The sequence below is a fragment of the Lipotes vexillifer genome, unplaced genomic scaffold (assembly GCF_000442215.2).
Source record: "Lipotes vexillifer unplaced genomic scaffold, Lipotes_vexillifer_v1.1 scaffold521, whole genome shotgun sequence".
Taxonomy (NCBI): domain Eukaryota; kingdom Metazoa; phylum Chordata; class Mammalia; order Artiodactyla; family Lipotidae; genus Lipotes; species Lipotes vexillifer.
The window spans coordinates 89,881-108,273 of NW_006778737.1; the positions used below are offsets into that span (position 1 = coordinate 89,881).

The 18,393-nt window shown below is 40.2% G+C and overlaps 1 protein-coding gene across 1 annotated transcript in view; it reads right to left on the minus strand.

Moving 5' to 3' along the window:
• Nucleotides 1-18,393, minus strand: part of ERC2 (ELKS/RAB6-interacting/CAST family member 2) — a gene marked incomplete at its 3' end in the record, with an annotated part of 575,666 nt that overhangs the window by 44,362 nt on the left and 512,911 nt on the right. The window contains exon 13 of the mRNA XM_007451771.1: nucleotides 14,624-14,759. Within this exon, the coding sequence (XP_007451833.1) occupies nucleotides 14,624-14,759 (136 nt within the window). The remainder of the gene's footprint in view (nucleotides 1-14,623; nucleotides 14,760-18,393) is intronic.

Genomic DNA, 18,393 nt, shown 5'->3' on the forward strand with positions numbered 1-18,393 from the left:
TAAAGATGCACATGTTCAAATGCCAACAAGAATGCTTCTTGCAGGAAAATCCTATTCCAACAAACTTCAGGACAAAACCTAAAATGGTGCAGCCTCTATTTATGGTTAGCCTATCTGATTATTCAGCCGTTCATTCATCCCACGTTTATTAATAATTAATACATTATGATGATCTTACTACTTAATGGCACTGAAACGACCCGGCTGAATAAGACACAGGTCCTCACTTCCAAAGAGGTCGCCACTGCACTTCATGCAGAACACCCGCCCCCTGCTCTCCCCCAAGCCCCCAGCACCCGCCGCTGGCCAGCATTAGCACTCTTCTCTTACCCCCTGGACGCAACTCCCCAGTCCTTCCCTACTCTGTGCCAGGCAGCCACTCACAGCCCACAGAAATGCCAGGGGATCTTTTCATCCATTCTGCTTACTTACAATAATTCACTGATTCAGTTAGTCAAAAATGCTCATTGAATGCCTACCATGGGTCAACACGGTTCTGGAAACATAAGAGAATCCTACATTCTAGCGAGGGAGATGGACAAAGTCCCATGTTCACAAATAACTGTACATTATTATATTTAGGCTGTGATATGCATGATGAAGAAACATAAAGTTAAGGTTGGGACATAAAGAATGACAAGAACAATGAATTAGAAAGAGCATTCAGAGAAAAGCTCTCTGAGGAGATAACATTTGAGCAGAGACCTGTACGTAGTAAAGAAGTAAGTCACACACATATCTGAAGAAAGAATGTTCTAGTCAAGGGAACCGCAGGTTCTGAGACCTAAGGGCAGGGCAGGCCTGAGACTGGTGCGCTAGAGCAGTCAGAGAGGGAGCCAGTGGGAGGAGAGGGGTTTCCAGGGAAAGCCAAGGCCAATGGCACAGGGCACTGCAGACTCTGATTAAGGTCTCCAGGGAGCCCTCAAAAGCGTAAGTGTTGAACAACAATATGACATCATCCTCATCAGCGTCATCACGGCACCAGCAAACACTTGCTGTGTGCTGTTTTCTAAATGACCACAGTACTAGGAGGTGGGTACTATCATCACCTGAGATCCAGAAACTTAACCTGCCGTATATCACACAGCTAGCAAATGGCAACACTGGGAGTCAACCCAGAAGTCCATGACCTTAACCAGTGTGGTAACAATACATCTTAAAAAAAAAACAATCTGCATGATAAAGAGATAAAAGGGTCAAACCACTCAGAGGTGAAGGCAACTAGACTGGGAAGACTGTACCTGCTGATGGAAAAGTCCCTGCAGCGATGTCATTGACTCTCAGAGGATGCTTGTGGAGAGTAAGTGAGTATGCCACTAAATACAAGAGTGGCAAAAAGTAATAAATGATTTTGGATGTAACTAAATTAACAAAATAAACATCATAAGTAGACATCTCGACGATTTTATCCATACCCCTGTAAGTTTATATATTCAAACTTGAAACATTTTTTCTGAAACTTCTGTTTGAGAAAGAGTAGGAGGCTTTGTAATCAGGGTGGCTTATATTTGGGTATATATGATAATATTTCCAGATTCATAAGTGTTGGAAGTACTCATCAGAAATAGGGAAGGGGCCCAGCCCTCATCCTGAGGACATTTGCAGGAAACCCCAACAAAGCTGCAGAAGCTGCCTTCGGTGAACAAATTCAGGCTGCTTTTGCTTAGAAGGTTCATCTGCTGTACTTGTACTGTTGCCTAGTCTAAACTACAAAAAAAAATCTCTTTGGGTTGCATTCCCCCACCTCCTAGTACATCTTACATTATGATTATGTCGTCGTGGTTATATGTGTCCATTACACAGGGTGAGGAAGAAGAATCTAGTCTCAGAAACCCAAGAGGTTAGTACAGAGCCTGACACAAATGGCTGTGGAATGAACGAAACTTTCATTTTGTCAGCATTTAAAATATAGAGAACTGACCTTATTTTTATGTGGTTAAAAAGCTTTAAGAATTAAAAACATTATAGAATCTGTTAAAACTGAAAAGAGGGTTCCCCCTCCTCTTGTAATATATCACTCAGACATCACAGTCCCTAAAGACGCAATTTTAACTACAACCCTGGCCTCAAACACTGGATGGTAGTGATTCCTGTGAGGTGAAACTTTAATCAGGTGAACGAAGCCACAGTCTCGTACGGCCTTAATTCCCCAGTTAGGGTATGGGGGTAAATAACTTTGTAAGATGAGTAAAAGGGTAAAGCCATCATTAAGCCAGGTTAAGAGAGGTGCAGTTCATTCAGAGATTATAGGCCCATTTATGATCAGACTCAGGCATCCAGGAGACATACATTCAATGTTATATTGTTTAACTGTTAACATTTTTAAATTTGCAGTTTTCTAATTTCTCATAAGGATCCTTTCACAGCCAAAAATGTACAACCAAAACAGAAACAAGCCTGCAACTAATGACACAGGGACGCTCTGTGCTTCATTTTCAACCCGCATGATTGATTTTGACAGCATGACAGGAACCTAAAGCACTATATTCCACACCGCCAATGAACTGCTTTAGTAGGAAGAGGGCAAAACTGCATCCAAGTGAGAATTAACAATGGATACCTTAAAAATTCAATTTTATATTTTAAGGGTGGAATAATTTCCATCTCTTCCTCCAAAATATTCTTTATCAAATTTGGATTTGGGGCATAGCATAATGTGAGCTTATAATCAGAAGTCAGTGCAGATCCCAGAGTCACAGGGTGAGAGAAGGAAATACTACTATGCCTGTCATAAACATTTTTCAAGTTTGCTTCACATCAACGTTTTTAATGAGGTGCAATTTTTTTAAAACTATATCAGAAGTAGAACTTCCTTGGCCAATCATTCTAACAGAGCTATTTTTTCATCAAGTAGCAGTTGTAAAGCCATTTTAAGATGCCCAGGTGAATTTTTATTCAGCAAAGATAATATAATGCTTAATAAAGCATCATTATAGAGTTTGTTCAACCTCAACCTGTAATCAAAGAGCTGATTGCAAAATTCAGCTATCAGCATTGTAACCTGCCTATATCAGCATTTGCCCAAGTTTCATAAAATACTAATTCTTTGCAATGTTAATAGATGTTCAGGGGCGGGGGTGGGGGGGGGACTTCTTTTGTCAAATGATTTGGAGAAATTTTAAAGAACATTAAACAGTTTTCTTGATCACAGCACTTCTCACTGTCTTTAATATGCTAATATGCATGGTGACTCTCCAAGTGAAGGAGAGAGTATCTATTATTTTCCAAAGGCATTTGACAAACTGAACATTTTTTTCTAATAGTATCTCATAGAACTTCACTTTCATAAATGTGTTTGGGAAATGTAAACCTAGATAATATCAACCAGGTTTTTGTCAAATTATTCTCTTTCTATTTTCCCACAGCTCAGTATGACCCACACAGTCGAGGGGGGAAAATAGCCTCTATTGACATAGTGGCTTATTAAAATAATAGTCTACTTCACAAATAATTACATTTAAAAGCCACATAGCTCCTGCCCTTGAGAAATAAGTCTGTAACCCAAGTAGGTCAATTCTGAGGAGTTCCTGCATTGTTTATCGTGTGTCCAGACTGTCACAGTGCTAATCTTTATCTTATACCAAAAAAGTAACAATTGGTGGATGTATTATTATAACCAACTACTCTAAAGAAAGAACACAATGTTTTAGTGCACCCTACAAAAGTCTTCAAAAAATGGCAGTCCTTGCAATTCAGATGGAAAACAGAATGAGTTCTTCGAATAAATTATATTTAAAACCATGTATTATACTACAGGGCTGGTACTGAAGGAGACGAATTTCCCCCATTTTCCTGGATTCCCAACTCGAAGACATCCCTACCACTGACATGAACGCTCTATTTGGGCAGCAGCATTGACAGTGGGACCATGAATTACCCTCTCAGATGGCACTTTTAATTCATCACATGTATGCATCCTTCAGTTAGTCCCAGGACCCCAGGATTTCAGAGTTGAAAGGGCCCTTATCCCAATATAAGCCTCTTGTTTTCTAGACAAAAAAGCAGACTCGGAGAGAACAAAAATCCCTTGCTCAAAGTCACACAGCTAATTATAGACTGAGCCTAGAATAGAATCCAGATCCTCAACTCCCTTGATACTTTCATCTCTCACTCACTCAGACACTAGAAGCCCCACTGCAGAGCTGTGCTACATAAGGCCTTCTGGAGCTTCTGCTGTGGCTCACCAAGTCTGCAGCTACAGAAACATCCTCATTGTTACCTCTTTCAAACCTTCCATCCCGGAACAAGCAACAGCCCAGGAACACACTCTCTACTTTACTTACAGAAGCTGCTGCAGATAAGATGCCTGGGAAAAACACCTTTAGTCAGAAGAAAAGATCTTGAGATATTCAAGGGTAAAAGAATTTTATCATACCGATTGTTAAATGCCCAGCAGGTAGCACAGCACCTGGCACACAAAAGTCCTCAAAAAACATCAGTGGGACTGCTTGCTGAACTGAGGCAACATGAAGGCAGAGCTTTAGATGCTTTTAAGAAGCATTTAAGTCTATCCCATTAATTAAAAGAAGTTTAACCAGTACTCTATAAAATCCATGTGAAGCCTCCTTACCCAAGGTTATGTCATCTAACTTTTCTACCTGTTTTTGGAGTAGCCTGACCATTATTTTCACTGTTGCTATAGTTACTGTAGTTGAGACCTGAGGAAAAATGCCAGCTCTTTCTCTTGTTTAACGTCACCAAGTCTCAATCTTCTCACCTGTAAAAATGGCTTCAAAGATGGTAGCAACCTGATTTGTTTGTTGGGAAGTTCAAACAAGTCAATGTGTATACAGAGCAATTTGGCCAACTCGGCTTGGTTTTTAACAGCTGCTTGTATTGAGAAAATTATGAAGCTGGGTGGGCAAGAATCCTGAGATCAGATGTGTTTGTTGCGGGTGTCAAAGGGGAGAGTGCAACATACATACTGGATACTTGCTGTAGATGCAGTGGTGCGCTGCCCAGATTCCTCTTCAGGACTAAGGCATTTGCTCCCCAGCTGCCAGGGACATGCCCTCCCTGAGAGCTGCCTTGCCCTCCTCAGGGGTTGTGTGCATCCATTGATTGTTGATGAGGGATTACAAAGGCCCAGCCCTCTCATCTCAGCTGGGCTCAACTCCATCCAAAAGGCCACCCCAACTCCAGAGGAACTGATAGGAACTGCTGAGGCCTTTGCTACAACTACATTACAGTTCAGTTTCTTCCCGTGCCCAATCCTGCTTCCCTCCCTTCCCGAGAGCACTCCCAACCAACCCCCTGCATATTAATCTCAGATTCTAAATTTCCCAAGGAACTCAACCAAAGACATTATCCTTGGCCTAGTTCACTGCTCAGTAAAAAGTAGCAGCTATCGTTGTTACTGTTGAATTCTCTAAGCAATCCACACTTGTTTTCCATGATAAGAGACTTCCTGAGTCTCTTTATGGGTGACCAGACTCTGTGAATGAGAAAAAGTGGCAAAGATGGAAAAACTTAAACCAATTTTTATTTATCATCTAAAGTATCCTAAGCTTCATAGACAGTTCTCACAGCAATTTTCTTCACTGCCAATTTGCCACTTCTTTATTTACTCTATTTTAAAAACATAAGAGAGAACAGGAGAAGACAGAATATCTTGTTTATAAAATATGCATAAAGTTTAGTTTACTGTGAGGGGTAATTTTATGTTGTCTTAGACAGTCAATCTAAAATCCAGCACTGAGGGAGCACAGGCCTGATCTTTGGACCTTTGGGTTAACAGTTCAAATCCTACTAAAGGCAGATGAATCTTATGGAACCAGAAGTCTGCACAAACAGCACTGGACAAGAATGCAGAAGGCCTGGGATCTGGTGTCCCTTTGGCCAATAACTCCTTCTGGGATCTTGGGCAGGTCGTTTGCCTTTGCTGGGCCCTACTTTCCTCACCAGCAAAACAAGGGGCTTGTATTAAACAAAGTCTATGGTCCTTTCTAGTAAGAAAAACTTATGATTGCTTAACCTTGCAGGGTTTTTTCAGGCAACATAAATAAGAAGTGAGGGAGAGTGTAATAGCAGAGAAGAAATTAAAAATGTCATAAATCCAGATCACCAACTTCCCAAACACGTATTACAGAAGAGACTATTAAGTGAATAGGAACAAGATTTTAGAGTTGTATTTTCTTTTTGCAAGATTTCCATCTAAATCATTGCCCATGTCATTGATTGTCATTTCCATAATCTGGAGTGTTTGAATATACAGCTTAGCAATGCTTTGGACAAGCCATAAGTCAAAGTTAACATTTTTTAAAAATTAACCATGCCCAGGTCTCCATGTTGGCCAGCGATGGTCTGAAATACCAACATCTATTAGAAAGAGGTTACTGATGTCAGGGTGACATGCACTGTGATCTGTAGGTGCCCCCATGACTAAACCCTGGTAGCCATATCTCAGGGTAAACCTGCCATAATTACCCTGGCCAGGAAGAGCTGGTTTAACTGGACTGGCTTTTTTGATGCATGCTGAACATGATTGCCCCTAGGGATTACCAAATCCCAGAATCCCACGTGTGTGAGTTATTATGTAAATTCTACCTTTGAAAAAATAGTAAGGTGTGCTATCAGAACTTTTTTCTTCTTTCAGTCCCCTTGCCTTCAAAGTGTAGGTTCTTCAGTAATGCCTTCATTGTGTCTACTTTGAAAATTATACTGCACACGGTATGGATTCAAGCAGAATAGAAGAAAAACATACTCCCAAGTACACACCTTAAAAGTCTCATTTCTCAGTGGCTTTTAAAGCATGATTTCTGGTTCACAAACTTTCACCTGGGAAAGGAATATCACCCCATGAAAGCACTTTGAGAAGCACACAGGGCTCTAGCTGAGCTGCATTATTGTTATTATTGGCTAACTTGATCAGCAGCAGTGATTTTAATAAACATATAAAAATGATGTCTCCAGTTTACAGCCCAAACCTCACCTCAAAATAAAGCCAGAGGTCAAAGTTAAAGAGGAAAAGCAGACTCTACAAAGCAAGCCCCCCTCTCCCTAGAGCTGAAGCACACCCTTCCTTTGGCACATCTATGTCTGCGTCTAATTCTCACTGGAGATCATACTAGGATGCAGGTTGCCTTCCCCTTATCAATTTGTATTTCTGGGACCAAAGGCACAAAAATGGGATAATATTAAAAACAAGTCTCATCCTCCTAAGGAACCTCCACCTAAATGAATAAGATTATCAGATCATTCTAGCAAGCTTTCTTTTTCCAGCCCCCATCCCCTCAAGCTTTGTTATTCCAGAGCATTCAAGACCTCCTCCCATTTTAACAGTGATTTCATCTGACAAATATGTTACATTTCATTCTGTAGGATCTTCTGTCTTTGACAAACATCCACTTTGCTGAGGACTGCCGAAGAGGCACAAATGGAGCGAAACATGAAAACCCTGCAGCAAAGAATAATGAACTCCACTCTGTCTCCAGGGGGTAATTTAGTAGGTAGATTAGGCAACACTTGATTAAGGGTAAACCTCTCTTTTCTACAGAAATATATTGTGTTTGTACAGAGGGGCTATATGAAGTGGAGGATTAGGTCACAAATCCTCAGGAAAAAGCAGACGACGTTTCTCAGAAGAAATATGCAAGTTACTGCACGTTTGGAAAAACAAGTAATACTTTATTGGGAGGAAAGAAGAAAAACTCCACATACAACAGTTTTATTTACATGATTTCACTTGGCTTCTTGGAACATTTGTAACAAATGGTTAGCTCCCAAATACATTGCACAGGATGCCTTGTCACCCCTGACAGTCTTATGAGTTACTACAAAGAGTAACTGACTTCAATTCAAGGCTACTAGAAACTGATTGTCAAATAAGATTTTCTGAGAATGCCTACAGGGACCTGCTACAACAAAAGTCATTTTTTTGGCTCGTGGGGGATTATAGTGTGAAAGAAAAACAAATGTCAAAATAAATCCCCAAGAAAAGAAAGCACTTCTGTACTAACTGGCAGTCCCCCTCGCCAATGTTCTGTGTCCTCCGCAGACCTGCAAATACTTGAGTATTTCTCATCGTCTGAAACCATGAATAGATTTGGAAATGTTGGATGAAGCTCAGTCCACATTTCAACAACACGATGGAATTCAGCCATAATTTAATGGAACTTCCCAATCTCTACCCATCAAGGTAGAAAATCACAAGACAAAAGAAATAAAACACCTCAGAGTATTAAAAAAAATCATATTAAGTTCTAATGAAAATTTGAACAAATGTGGATTTTTCTTTTAAACCTATGTTAGGATGACTTTTCTCATCTTTCCATATGTTGAACAAGACGGCTGAAATGGAGCCTTCCTAAATCACTCTACACCATGCCAACAGAACAGCCATGGAAAACTAGGAACTAAATAATCATATTTTGACAATGATGAATCTCTTAACTCTGCTGGTCAGGTTTCTTCCAATGGCAGTAGTTAGAAGTGTACCATAACACATGAACATAGATCACAGTTACAGTAACAATTTTAAGCTCAGGGAATTGAACTTAACTCAGTGACTTAGAGAGATGAACGTATAGATATGAGGCTTAAAAGCTGCTGCTTAAAACATATGGATCCCTCTGTGAAGAAAAAACTTAGCAAAGCTTGGGAACTTCATAAAGAACTATATGTTTTGCTGAAATCTACGCATTTTTGAGGTTTATGTTGTTTGTTACACTTCCTCTGTTAGCTGATTCCAACTCTAATTGGAGGAGCAAAGTAAAGGAAGTCCCATTGGAAAAAAGATATGGATGCACAGAGCTGCACAAATTGAAAAATAAATTTGTCTTCTAGGTTTTTTTTTTATTTTTTAGAACTTTACTAAAAGGACAAGAACAAATGGGAACATTCATTTGCTTTTTAAACTGATCACACTTGCGTTTAACCACTGGCAGAGAAGAAACTTTACAGTTCCCTGGGAACCTATAATTTGGAAACGGAAGCACACAAGAACAGACTTTAGTTTTCAAGCAATAAATTGAAGAGAATTCTGCAGACATACAACAGAAAAGAAGCATAAAATATTGGCGCATGTATTTCTTAGAATGTTAGTTCATTAACTCGGTAAGCTGCACAGGGAAAAATGCAGCCAAAATCTACAAAGATGTCCACTGGGACTTCAAATTGGCATATTTACTCAGCAAGAAATAGCTAGAGGTCGGGGGTGGGGTGGGGTGGGGAATGCACCCCATTCTGGTAATGACGATTTAGGGTGAATCTTCGGCAAAACACCTTGTTGAAAAATGTTCATGTGGGCTCTAGTGGGACACACGGAAGCCCAAAGCCCCAAGGCCAGTCATAAATATTATGCTCTATAATCTGTGTCCTGGGAAACAGTTCTAAAGAATTATACAAGAAAATCATGATCTTTCACATCTTACTTTCACACACAAATCAACATAAACTTGAAAAATGTTTTAATTTTTCCTCCTTATTGCCCAAAATGGTTTTTTAATGCTTTACTGGAAACTTTCATTTACTGGTGTGTGCTCTATATCTGTATTACTCATCAGTGTAAAATAATTGCAAAGTATTTGTTGGGTGATACTCCCAATGGTCACTGTCTTCTATGTTTAAAAGCTCATTATCAGTCTCTCTGGGAGAAAGCTCTAATAACTGAACGCCACACACATCAGGTACTATGCTAGGCTCTTTCACAAACATCATCTTATTTAACCCACCCATGGATGCAGAGGGTGTGATCCCCACTTACAGATGAAAAAAGTGAGGGTCAGAGAGATTCTCTGCCTTACTCAAGGTCCTGAGCTAAAAATAATAAGGGCCACTATTGGACACTGGACAGTTCAGCTCCATGGGTCTTTATCTTTCCCTTCCTGCTCTCTTTGCCAATTCTCAAAAAAAAATTTTTTTAGAACTTAAATTAAGAACACTCTCTATTCCTATATATTGTGGTTATTCCTCTGGGGAACAATAACTCAAGCTACTCAAGGTATTTTCTGACCAAAAAAAAAAAAAAAAACTCACACAAACACGCTGAACTGCCGTCTGTCTTCGATGGGTCAAGCTGATCTAGCTAGGGCGCATTCTTAGTCTCTTTATTTACACCACGTGAAACCGGTGGGATCAGATCATGAGGTTGTGCAACAGAGGCTGCAAACCAATGGTCAATTCAGCAGCACGTGTGCTTCACTGGACCCATAGAGTGCTTTAAAAAATTGAACCAATTTTCTAAACTCCATGGATTTCACATAAAAATTCACATTTTATGACAGACAGAAGGTCCCTCAACCCTAGGCCCATCTTTGTGGCAACATCCAGCCAAAGCTTAGTGGTCCCAACTCCTTTCGATGAGGCATGGGCTCTTGAGTTCCCTCAGTCTCCATTACTCTCAATTACATCCATAAACTAAGCCCACTGCAGCTGTAATTTTTCATTATGTTTATGTTATTGTTTTTCCTATAATAAATGTTTCTCCAAACCTTATCTCTTTTAACAGATTGAGTGACTGGTCTCAATTCTTCACCCTTCCTTGTAGCTACTTCTTTACAATGTTCTCTTCATGAACAGAGAATACTTCCCGAATCCTTGACTATTAGCTTATACATGTGTCTTGAAGTGGGGTGAAAAATCATAATGTTAAAGACTAGGCCTTATGAGGCCTAGCATGTTTTTGCTTACTGTCTTGTGCCTCTGCTACTGTCATCAGAAGAGTTTCCCTTGGGTCGCTGATGCCCCTCCAGCCTGAGTCTCGGACTAAACACATGTGGAACAGAGCTGCCCTGGCCACCCACAGACCTGAGTGAGAAGCAGACGTGCCCACCATAGGCCACCCTGGAGCAACTGAGCTACTCCCTCCACCTAAAAATCTGTGAGAATAACTACTGATGCTTTAAAGTCAATGAGCTTGGGGGTGATTTGCTACACAGCATCATTACGGCAATTGATAACTGATACCAAAAAAAAAAAAAAAAAAAATACAAGCTGAAAGAACCGGATGTCATAAATTTTCTTACATGCAAACCTGTTTCTTACTTACATGAACAGCTTGGACCCTGAAGGCATTTAAGTTTGCAATTCCTGACATAAAACTATAAACTTAGGAACTAAAGAAGGGTGAGTTTGTGAAACGTTTCTTAGCATTACTATATTTCTAGGTTTGACTGAAATGGCCCAGTTTTTGCCTACATCCTGGTTTGGACAATAAATAACACGGTCACTCTATCTATATTCAAATTTGTCTCCAATTTTCATACCAACTGGATGAATCTCTTTGATCTCTCTTTGGAGCCTAAGTGAACAGCTATTATTATTGCAGGCAGTACTTTACCTGAGATTTTTCTGGATGTAATACCTATTTGGTTGGTTGAAATCATGAAGTCAGGGTGTCCAACCATTACAAAATGCTGGTGTAGAATCAGTCACATTTAGTAAGTGCCAGTCCCACATCTACCAACCAGTCAACCAACCAACCAACCAAACCAGGTCCCAGTTGACTGATACTTAAAGGGATTAATAGGCTAACTTATAAACAGGAAGTACTTAAAACAACAGCAATACTGAAACATCAAGTGCCCCCAGAAAGGAAAGTTCTGTCTTCAGAAGGCAGTAATTACTGCATCTGAGTACATCTGCTTAACAATCCAGGAAAGTGGGAGTTTCACTCTCTATTAACCTTAACCAGAGACATTTTCATCAAAATTAATCGTGATTACTTTTTATTGCATTTCAAATGCTATCCTTTATTTGGGGTGGTCAGGAATGCAACTAAGCAATTCCAGACCATGCTATCTTTTATGAATATGCCTATGAGGTAGTTATCAAGGCCCCTTATGAAAATACTGCTATACCAAAGTTCATGGGCCAAAACAAGACATTAATTTCCATAACTAGATGTGTCCTTAGAAAAGAAAAAATTACTATATATAGAAAAAAGAAAAACTTTGATGCTCAGTGCATATCAGAGTAGAAGTATATAAATACCCATGCATGTAATAAATATTCTAAAAAATGTTTCTTTTATCTTTTCCTTGTTACTATAATAACAGTTCATCATTAACACTTATTTTGACCACAGCTTATGCCAAGTACAGTTCTAAATTCTTTATATGCATTGACTCTTTAATCCTCACAACAACTCTGGAGTAGATTCAATTATTATTCTCATTTTACAGATGAGGAAATTGAGGCTTAGAGAAGTTAAGTAACCTGCTCAAGGACACTCAGCTGGTAAATTTTAAAGCTTGAATCCCAGGCACTCTAGCTCCAGAGTCAGCTAAGAAAGGTAACAACAACACTTAACTTCACTGCCACCATGACCAATTGGTCTATTATGTTTTGTGCTCTGACTGTACCTTGCTCTCTGCAGCCTCTGTACTTTCTCTGCTAGTTCTCCTGGCCGGTGAGCCTTCTCTACTGCTCTGTCCCTTCCATGTCAAATGTATTCACCTCCAATCCCATCTATCCCATGAAGTCTCTCTGCCACTCCACAGTTTTCTTACCTTTCTCTCTTAATTCTCCAGAACTCTCACTATTTGAAGACAGTCAGATCTGGATTTCAGTCCTGACTTTGCCACTTATTAGCTAAATAATTTTGGGCAAGTTACTTAACCTCTAACGGCCCTCTTCTTCTCATATATCAAATGGTAGTGAATATACCCCTTATTATGGTTATAGTGGATCTCTGTGATTTTACCTACCTAGCACCTGTTCTGAACAGAACTCCTCTCTTTCTTGTGGAAAATCACCTGTCCTCAATCTCAGCCCAGCAGATTTGGGTGAGGTTAACCCTTTCCCCCTAGGTTCCAGGTAATCATATAACTTGATCCTGGCCTGGCCAATTTATTTATTTATTCTATCAGCCTTTGAATTTTTGCTAGAACTACTCAGAAAGATCCTTTCTCCTCCCCCTGTGGTGGCTGCACTTATAGAATGTAGGCTGTCTGCTGGTGGCCACAGTTGGCATCACTGTGGACAGCCTTCCTGAGACTCAAGGCAGCAAAGAGCAAAGCATGCCTATGAGTAGAATGAAGACAGATTCCTGATGCCATTGCTTGAATATCTGCATGTAGTCAGACCTGAATTCCTCTCCTGGCCTTTGCAGTTTATTAAGCCAACAGATTCCCCCCAACTTTTTGTTTGTTTGTTTTTTTGTTTGTTTGTTTTGCTTAGTTCAGGTTGTTGTGTTCCTGTCACTTGGAAATAAGACTCCCAACTAACCCAGTTGACATAAGAATTTAATAGGTGCTACAAAGCACATAGCACAGTACACAGCACACTGAAAATTCAATAAATGGTATCCACTACTGCTATTGTTCCTCTACATTAGTTTCTTGAAGGCAGGAAGACCTGAAGTCAGGTCTATGTCCACCCCTTACTAGGAGGCCACTTCATAACTTTTCTGAGACTCTAGTACTACCTTATATAAAATTGCCAGCATTATTGTTGAGGAATAAATAAGAATACATGTCTGACAAGGCAATAAAACTCTGCAAATTTTAGTTATTATTATCTCAGTTTGTTGGCTCTAATATAACATCTCATAAGATTCATGGGAGAATTAACACCCAAAACCCTGGGTGTCAAAAACACTGAGGAAGCCATGGATTCAAATAAACTACCAGTCCATCTTAAGATGATTCCAGGAGTGAAAAAAGGACCTGATGCTACTATCATGCTATCCAAATCAGGCATCGATGTAAAGGGGCTTCACTGACACCGTTAAGGCACCTCCAGGACACAGAGAAAAAAGAAACTAATACTGACTAAGTAACCACCTTGTGCCATGTTCTGTGCAAGACATTTCCTTGGATTTCCTACTCTGGAATAATTATTTATTTCTCTTTTGGTCAATTAAAAAAAATGAATTATGAGTACATATTGAAATTATCTAACTTCTTCTGTCTCCAAGGAGGAAACCTAATATATAGCTAGAGAAAGACACTAATTAATAAGCAGAATTTAACATGAACTCTGGCCAACTCGAACTTGAACTGCTCTGTTTAAAGGCACACTGGAATAAATAAAGGGACTTCAAAGCAGATGCCCTGTTTTAGCTTGAATGTTTTATTGAACACATGGGGAGAGCTCTTTTGCCAAAAACAGGTATGGTTAATGAGGAAAAACTGGCGTTTTCCATCAGCTGGTTGGTTTCCGAGATAGGCCATCCATTCAGAGATAACTATATTCCACAGAAAAGACAGAATAATGATCACAGCCTTGGAGTTTTGAACAAAACAAAACCAGTTCTGTAAACTGTCTGAAGTCAGTTTAATGCATCCTCTTCCAAATACTTTCTGTGATAATACTCATACATTTCCCTTCTGACACCAAAACAAGTTCAATATAATTCTAAAAAGAAGACATTTCTGTTTGAAGCTTCTTGCCAAATCTATAACTGCAGCCCTTGCCTCTTAAGGTGAGGTACAGGAACCAAGAGACTGTGTGTAGCATTAGTAGTCTCCACCATAGCCAGCCTTTCTTGGGCACTATTTTGAAAATGAGGCTTTGAACTTGGAAAGACCTATTGGGCTCCCTGGGAGTACACTGTTAGTGCTGGACTCGGAGCAAAGGCAAGTCCACCATTTCCATGCATATTTTCCCACAGCAAGGAGTATATGTTGGAGGGAGTCAATCTCCAATTATTTAAGGGTTAAGAGGAGAAGGCTGGGCTCACCTGCAAATGCTGAGAGTTGTCAGCCATGCTATCCTCTCGCCTGCGGACTTCTTCCAGTAACTGGGCATTCTTCTTTTTTTCCAACTGTTGATTGTGCTTGAGGTTGGCCACCTTCTTATTCTGATCCTTCATATGCCTGAGAAAAGTCAGCACAGTTTGTTTAAATTCAACCAGTGGAAGATAATGTGTTATCATAATAGAAGTACTAAGTATAGAATACTTTGCTATGGGTTCAGAAAAATTTAGGACCTGAGAATGTTCCATTCATTCAACCACAAGTACGTCTTGAGCACTCACTCAATGCCAGGTGCCAGAATGGCAGTGAGGCTGCAGTGGTGAATGAGAAAGGTAAAGTCTTCATCTTCCTCATGGAGCCTGGAGTCCAGTGGGGGAGACAGACAAGTACCAAGGAGACACAACTTAGGATTCCTAATGTTGAATGAAATAGATAGGATGCTGTGAGAGATGATGATGTGCATTATGTGTGGACAGGCAGTGGGGTGTGGGAATGACTGCAGTCACTGTGGCCAGCGAAACCTCCCTAAGGAGACGAGACTATGGGTGAGACTTGAAGGATCCAGCCAAGGAGACACTAGTGGAGGAGTTCCTCAGGTAGAGAGAACAGCAGGTGCAATTCCCAAGGCAGGAAAGAACACGGTTACTTCTACAAACTAGAAGGTTGACGTGAGGCTAGTTCAGGCAAGGCGGGGGTGGAGAGGGGTGGGGTGGGAGCGTGGGCAGGAAGGTGCGGGGTTGCGGGAGAAGTGAGGTAGGAAACGGGACTGCAAAGGTAGGTGGGACTCAGCGCACAGAGGCCCCTGTGGTCTGTGATGGGCATTTACTTTCCTCTAAGTGGTTGCTTTTCTAATTACTATTATTCTTTTGGATCACATTCCTATTTTGAGATCATAATCTATTACTTTGATTTTAAAATAATAATTACAAGCCTCCAATCAAATACACTGTCATCACTTAGCTCAAACAGAATAACACTTTGGCTAATCACCATGTTAAATAAAGCCCGGGTGCTTGGAATAAAAGATCTTAATGAATCTATAGGATGTCAAAGTGCAAAATCATAAAGTGATCAAGTGAGTAAAAGACTGAAGACAGAGGACAGGTTAAAAAAACGTGTGTGTGTTGGAGGGAGTTACAGACTTAATGTGGACTATTTCACCAGTAGTGTTTAGCAAAACATTCCACAGATTTAGGCAACCATGTCGACAGCAGCTGCTATAAATCTAATCCAACACGTGAGCAGGCAGGAGGGCAGTACAGAGAGCTCAGAAGCAGTGATTCCAGAAGAGGAGAGCCAAAGAGCAGAATCACTTGGGGTCCTTGCTAATCCCTCTGTCCCCTCTCCCCAGCATTGCTGAGTCAGCGACTGTTACTGAGCCCTGACTCCCGAAAGAAGCGTACTGAGAATCACTGCTCTTGCAAAGTTATGAATGAGGTGAAAACTAGATGATAAGCAGCAAACATGTCCAGAGGAAACCATTAATAACCAGGTGGAAGTCACGCTCAACGAGAAACCCTTATTTCTAGTCCTCATAAAATGATATACTCCCCTACTCCCTCCCACTCCAAGAAAATGAAGTTCAAGAGAATTGTTGATTAAGCCAAAAAATCTATTAGAAATCCTGCTAATAAAAATATTCAGAACACTCTGGCTCCTTATAAATATTTACAGAACCAACTGAAGCAGTGATTTTAATATTCCTGGTGGCACTTATTATTAAGGGGGTAAAAGGTGAGATTAGAATAACCATCTTCTTAGTCATTATTTGGATTGGATAATCACTGATTATCTGTGATAGTTCTCATTTTTACAGGATACAGTAATGCATACATATGAAACTATGAACTAAGTCTACTCACTAATCTACTTTTAGGAGATTGTCTTTTGGTTACTATAAAGATGTTAAGAATGACCTCTTGCTTCCTCATTGAAAAAGAATATAGTAGTTCCAAAGCTCATGCTAACCCAGGGCAAGCACATTTTCTAGTTGCTGAGGAAATAAGATCAGTGCTCAGTAACAGAATGTGATGGAGAGGTCAGTAATGTTAGTGAGGCGGTTTAATTAGAGAACATCTTTATAAAGAAATATTTTTTATTACTTTGAAAAAGACACTTACACAGAGCTAATTGCTAAATATTCCCCCTGCAAGTACCAGTGATAAATAAAATTGCTTATTATTACAAACATCATTTGCACCGTTAAAAAAACTCCCACATAGTTCTTGGAGCAGTTTGAACATATTAGACCTTACCTCCTGGGATATTGCATGTTTTTTCAATCCAAAAAGAAAAAAACAAATTCAAAATCCATGCATCCCTGAAAGCTTTCCTGAATTAAGAATGAGTAGCTAAGAAAAACGAGAAGCTGAAGTTCAGACTCTGTGATGGAGGCTGATCATCAGCATTCTCCAACCATTCCTTCAAATACTGTCTTACTTAGGACACCAGTGATTAGAAAAGAAAAGCTGGGTTTTGAATGGCACTGCTTAGGATTTGGGCCAATTAGATCAGTGCAGAGTAAGGTGATAAAAATGACCATCTTGTCTCTGTACACGTGAACATCAAGAGATACATACACAGTGTTCAAACTCCTTTGCAGGACTGCTATGGTTCTCAAATGTATTTCTATCACTGGAAGTGTTTCTTCTAGTAAAAGCCTACTTGAAAGTTAAAAAGGGAAGGAAAAATTGCTCTGCCAGAGGTAGGATAGAGGTAAGGAGTAGGGGGGCCTAGGAACAGGTGATCAGCACCTCATCTACTACACAATCTCTCTCAGGTGGCCCTCCGGGAAGCCACAAGTCTGCCTGAAGCACAGGTGAGAAACAGCAATTTACAGAGTAGGAGGAAAGGGAGGCAGACAGAGAAGTCATGAAATTTAAAAATTTGAGATACCTTGAAGAAGAGTAAGTGCACCCACAGAAGCTCACTAGAAGGAATGGCCATAGTGATTTTTGTTACTAATAAACTTGACATTTCCAAGAATAAAATCTGTAAGTGACTTAACAGTCCTCTTACCACCTGCAAGAGTAAATTCACGCTGCATAAATCGTGCTAAACTCAGTACAGATCTCAATTGTCTCTAATTTCAGAAGGCAGAGCTCCTGGGGGTACAGACTGCAAAGCCCTCTGGCAATACTGCCTCAGGGGAAGGTGTCATTGACACCCACTTCCCAAACTCCCACCCACTAGGCAACTCAGGCATTCCAAGGCTATGCCAGAGACTGACCTACTCCATTTTGGGGAAAAGAAGGTTTTTTCTGAGTGAACTATTTCTGAAAGGAAACACCATTAAAAATATACCCAAGACACAGTTTTTCTTTTAAAAAGCAGTTACGGGATCGGGGGGTGGATAGAGATTAGTTGGAGAGCACAGTGATAGGGTCAGTTTTCAATGTTTGCCTTAAATTGACCAGTTTCATAAAGCAAGTCATGTCACTTTTCAAAAATCAGCCATCATTAACAAATCTGGACTAAATTTAAAAATTCTAACAGGTATCAAGTTCAACAATGGCTACCATATTAAGAATGAATGCCTGACGTTTCTCCAAAGAAGACATACAGATGGCTAACAGGCACGTGAGAAGATGCTCAACATCACTAACTATTAGAGAAATGCAAATCAAAACTACAGTGAGGTACCATCTCACCCCAGTCAGAATGGTCATCATTAAAAAGTCTACAGGGGCTTCCCTGATGGCGCAGTGGTTGAGAGTCCGCCTGCCGATGCAGGGGACACGGGTTCGTGCCCTGG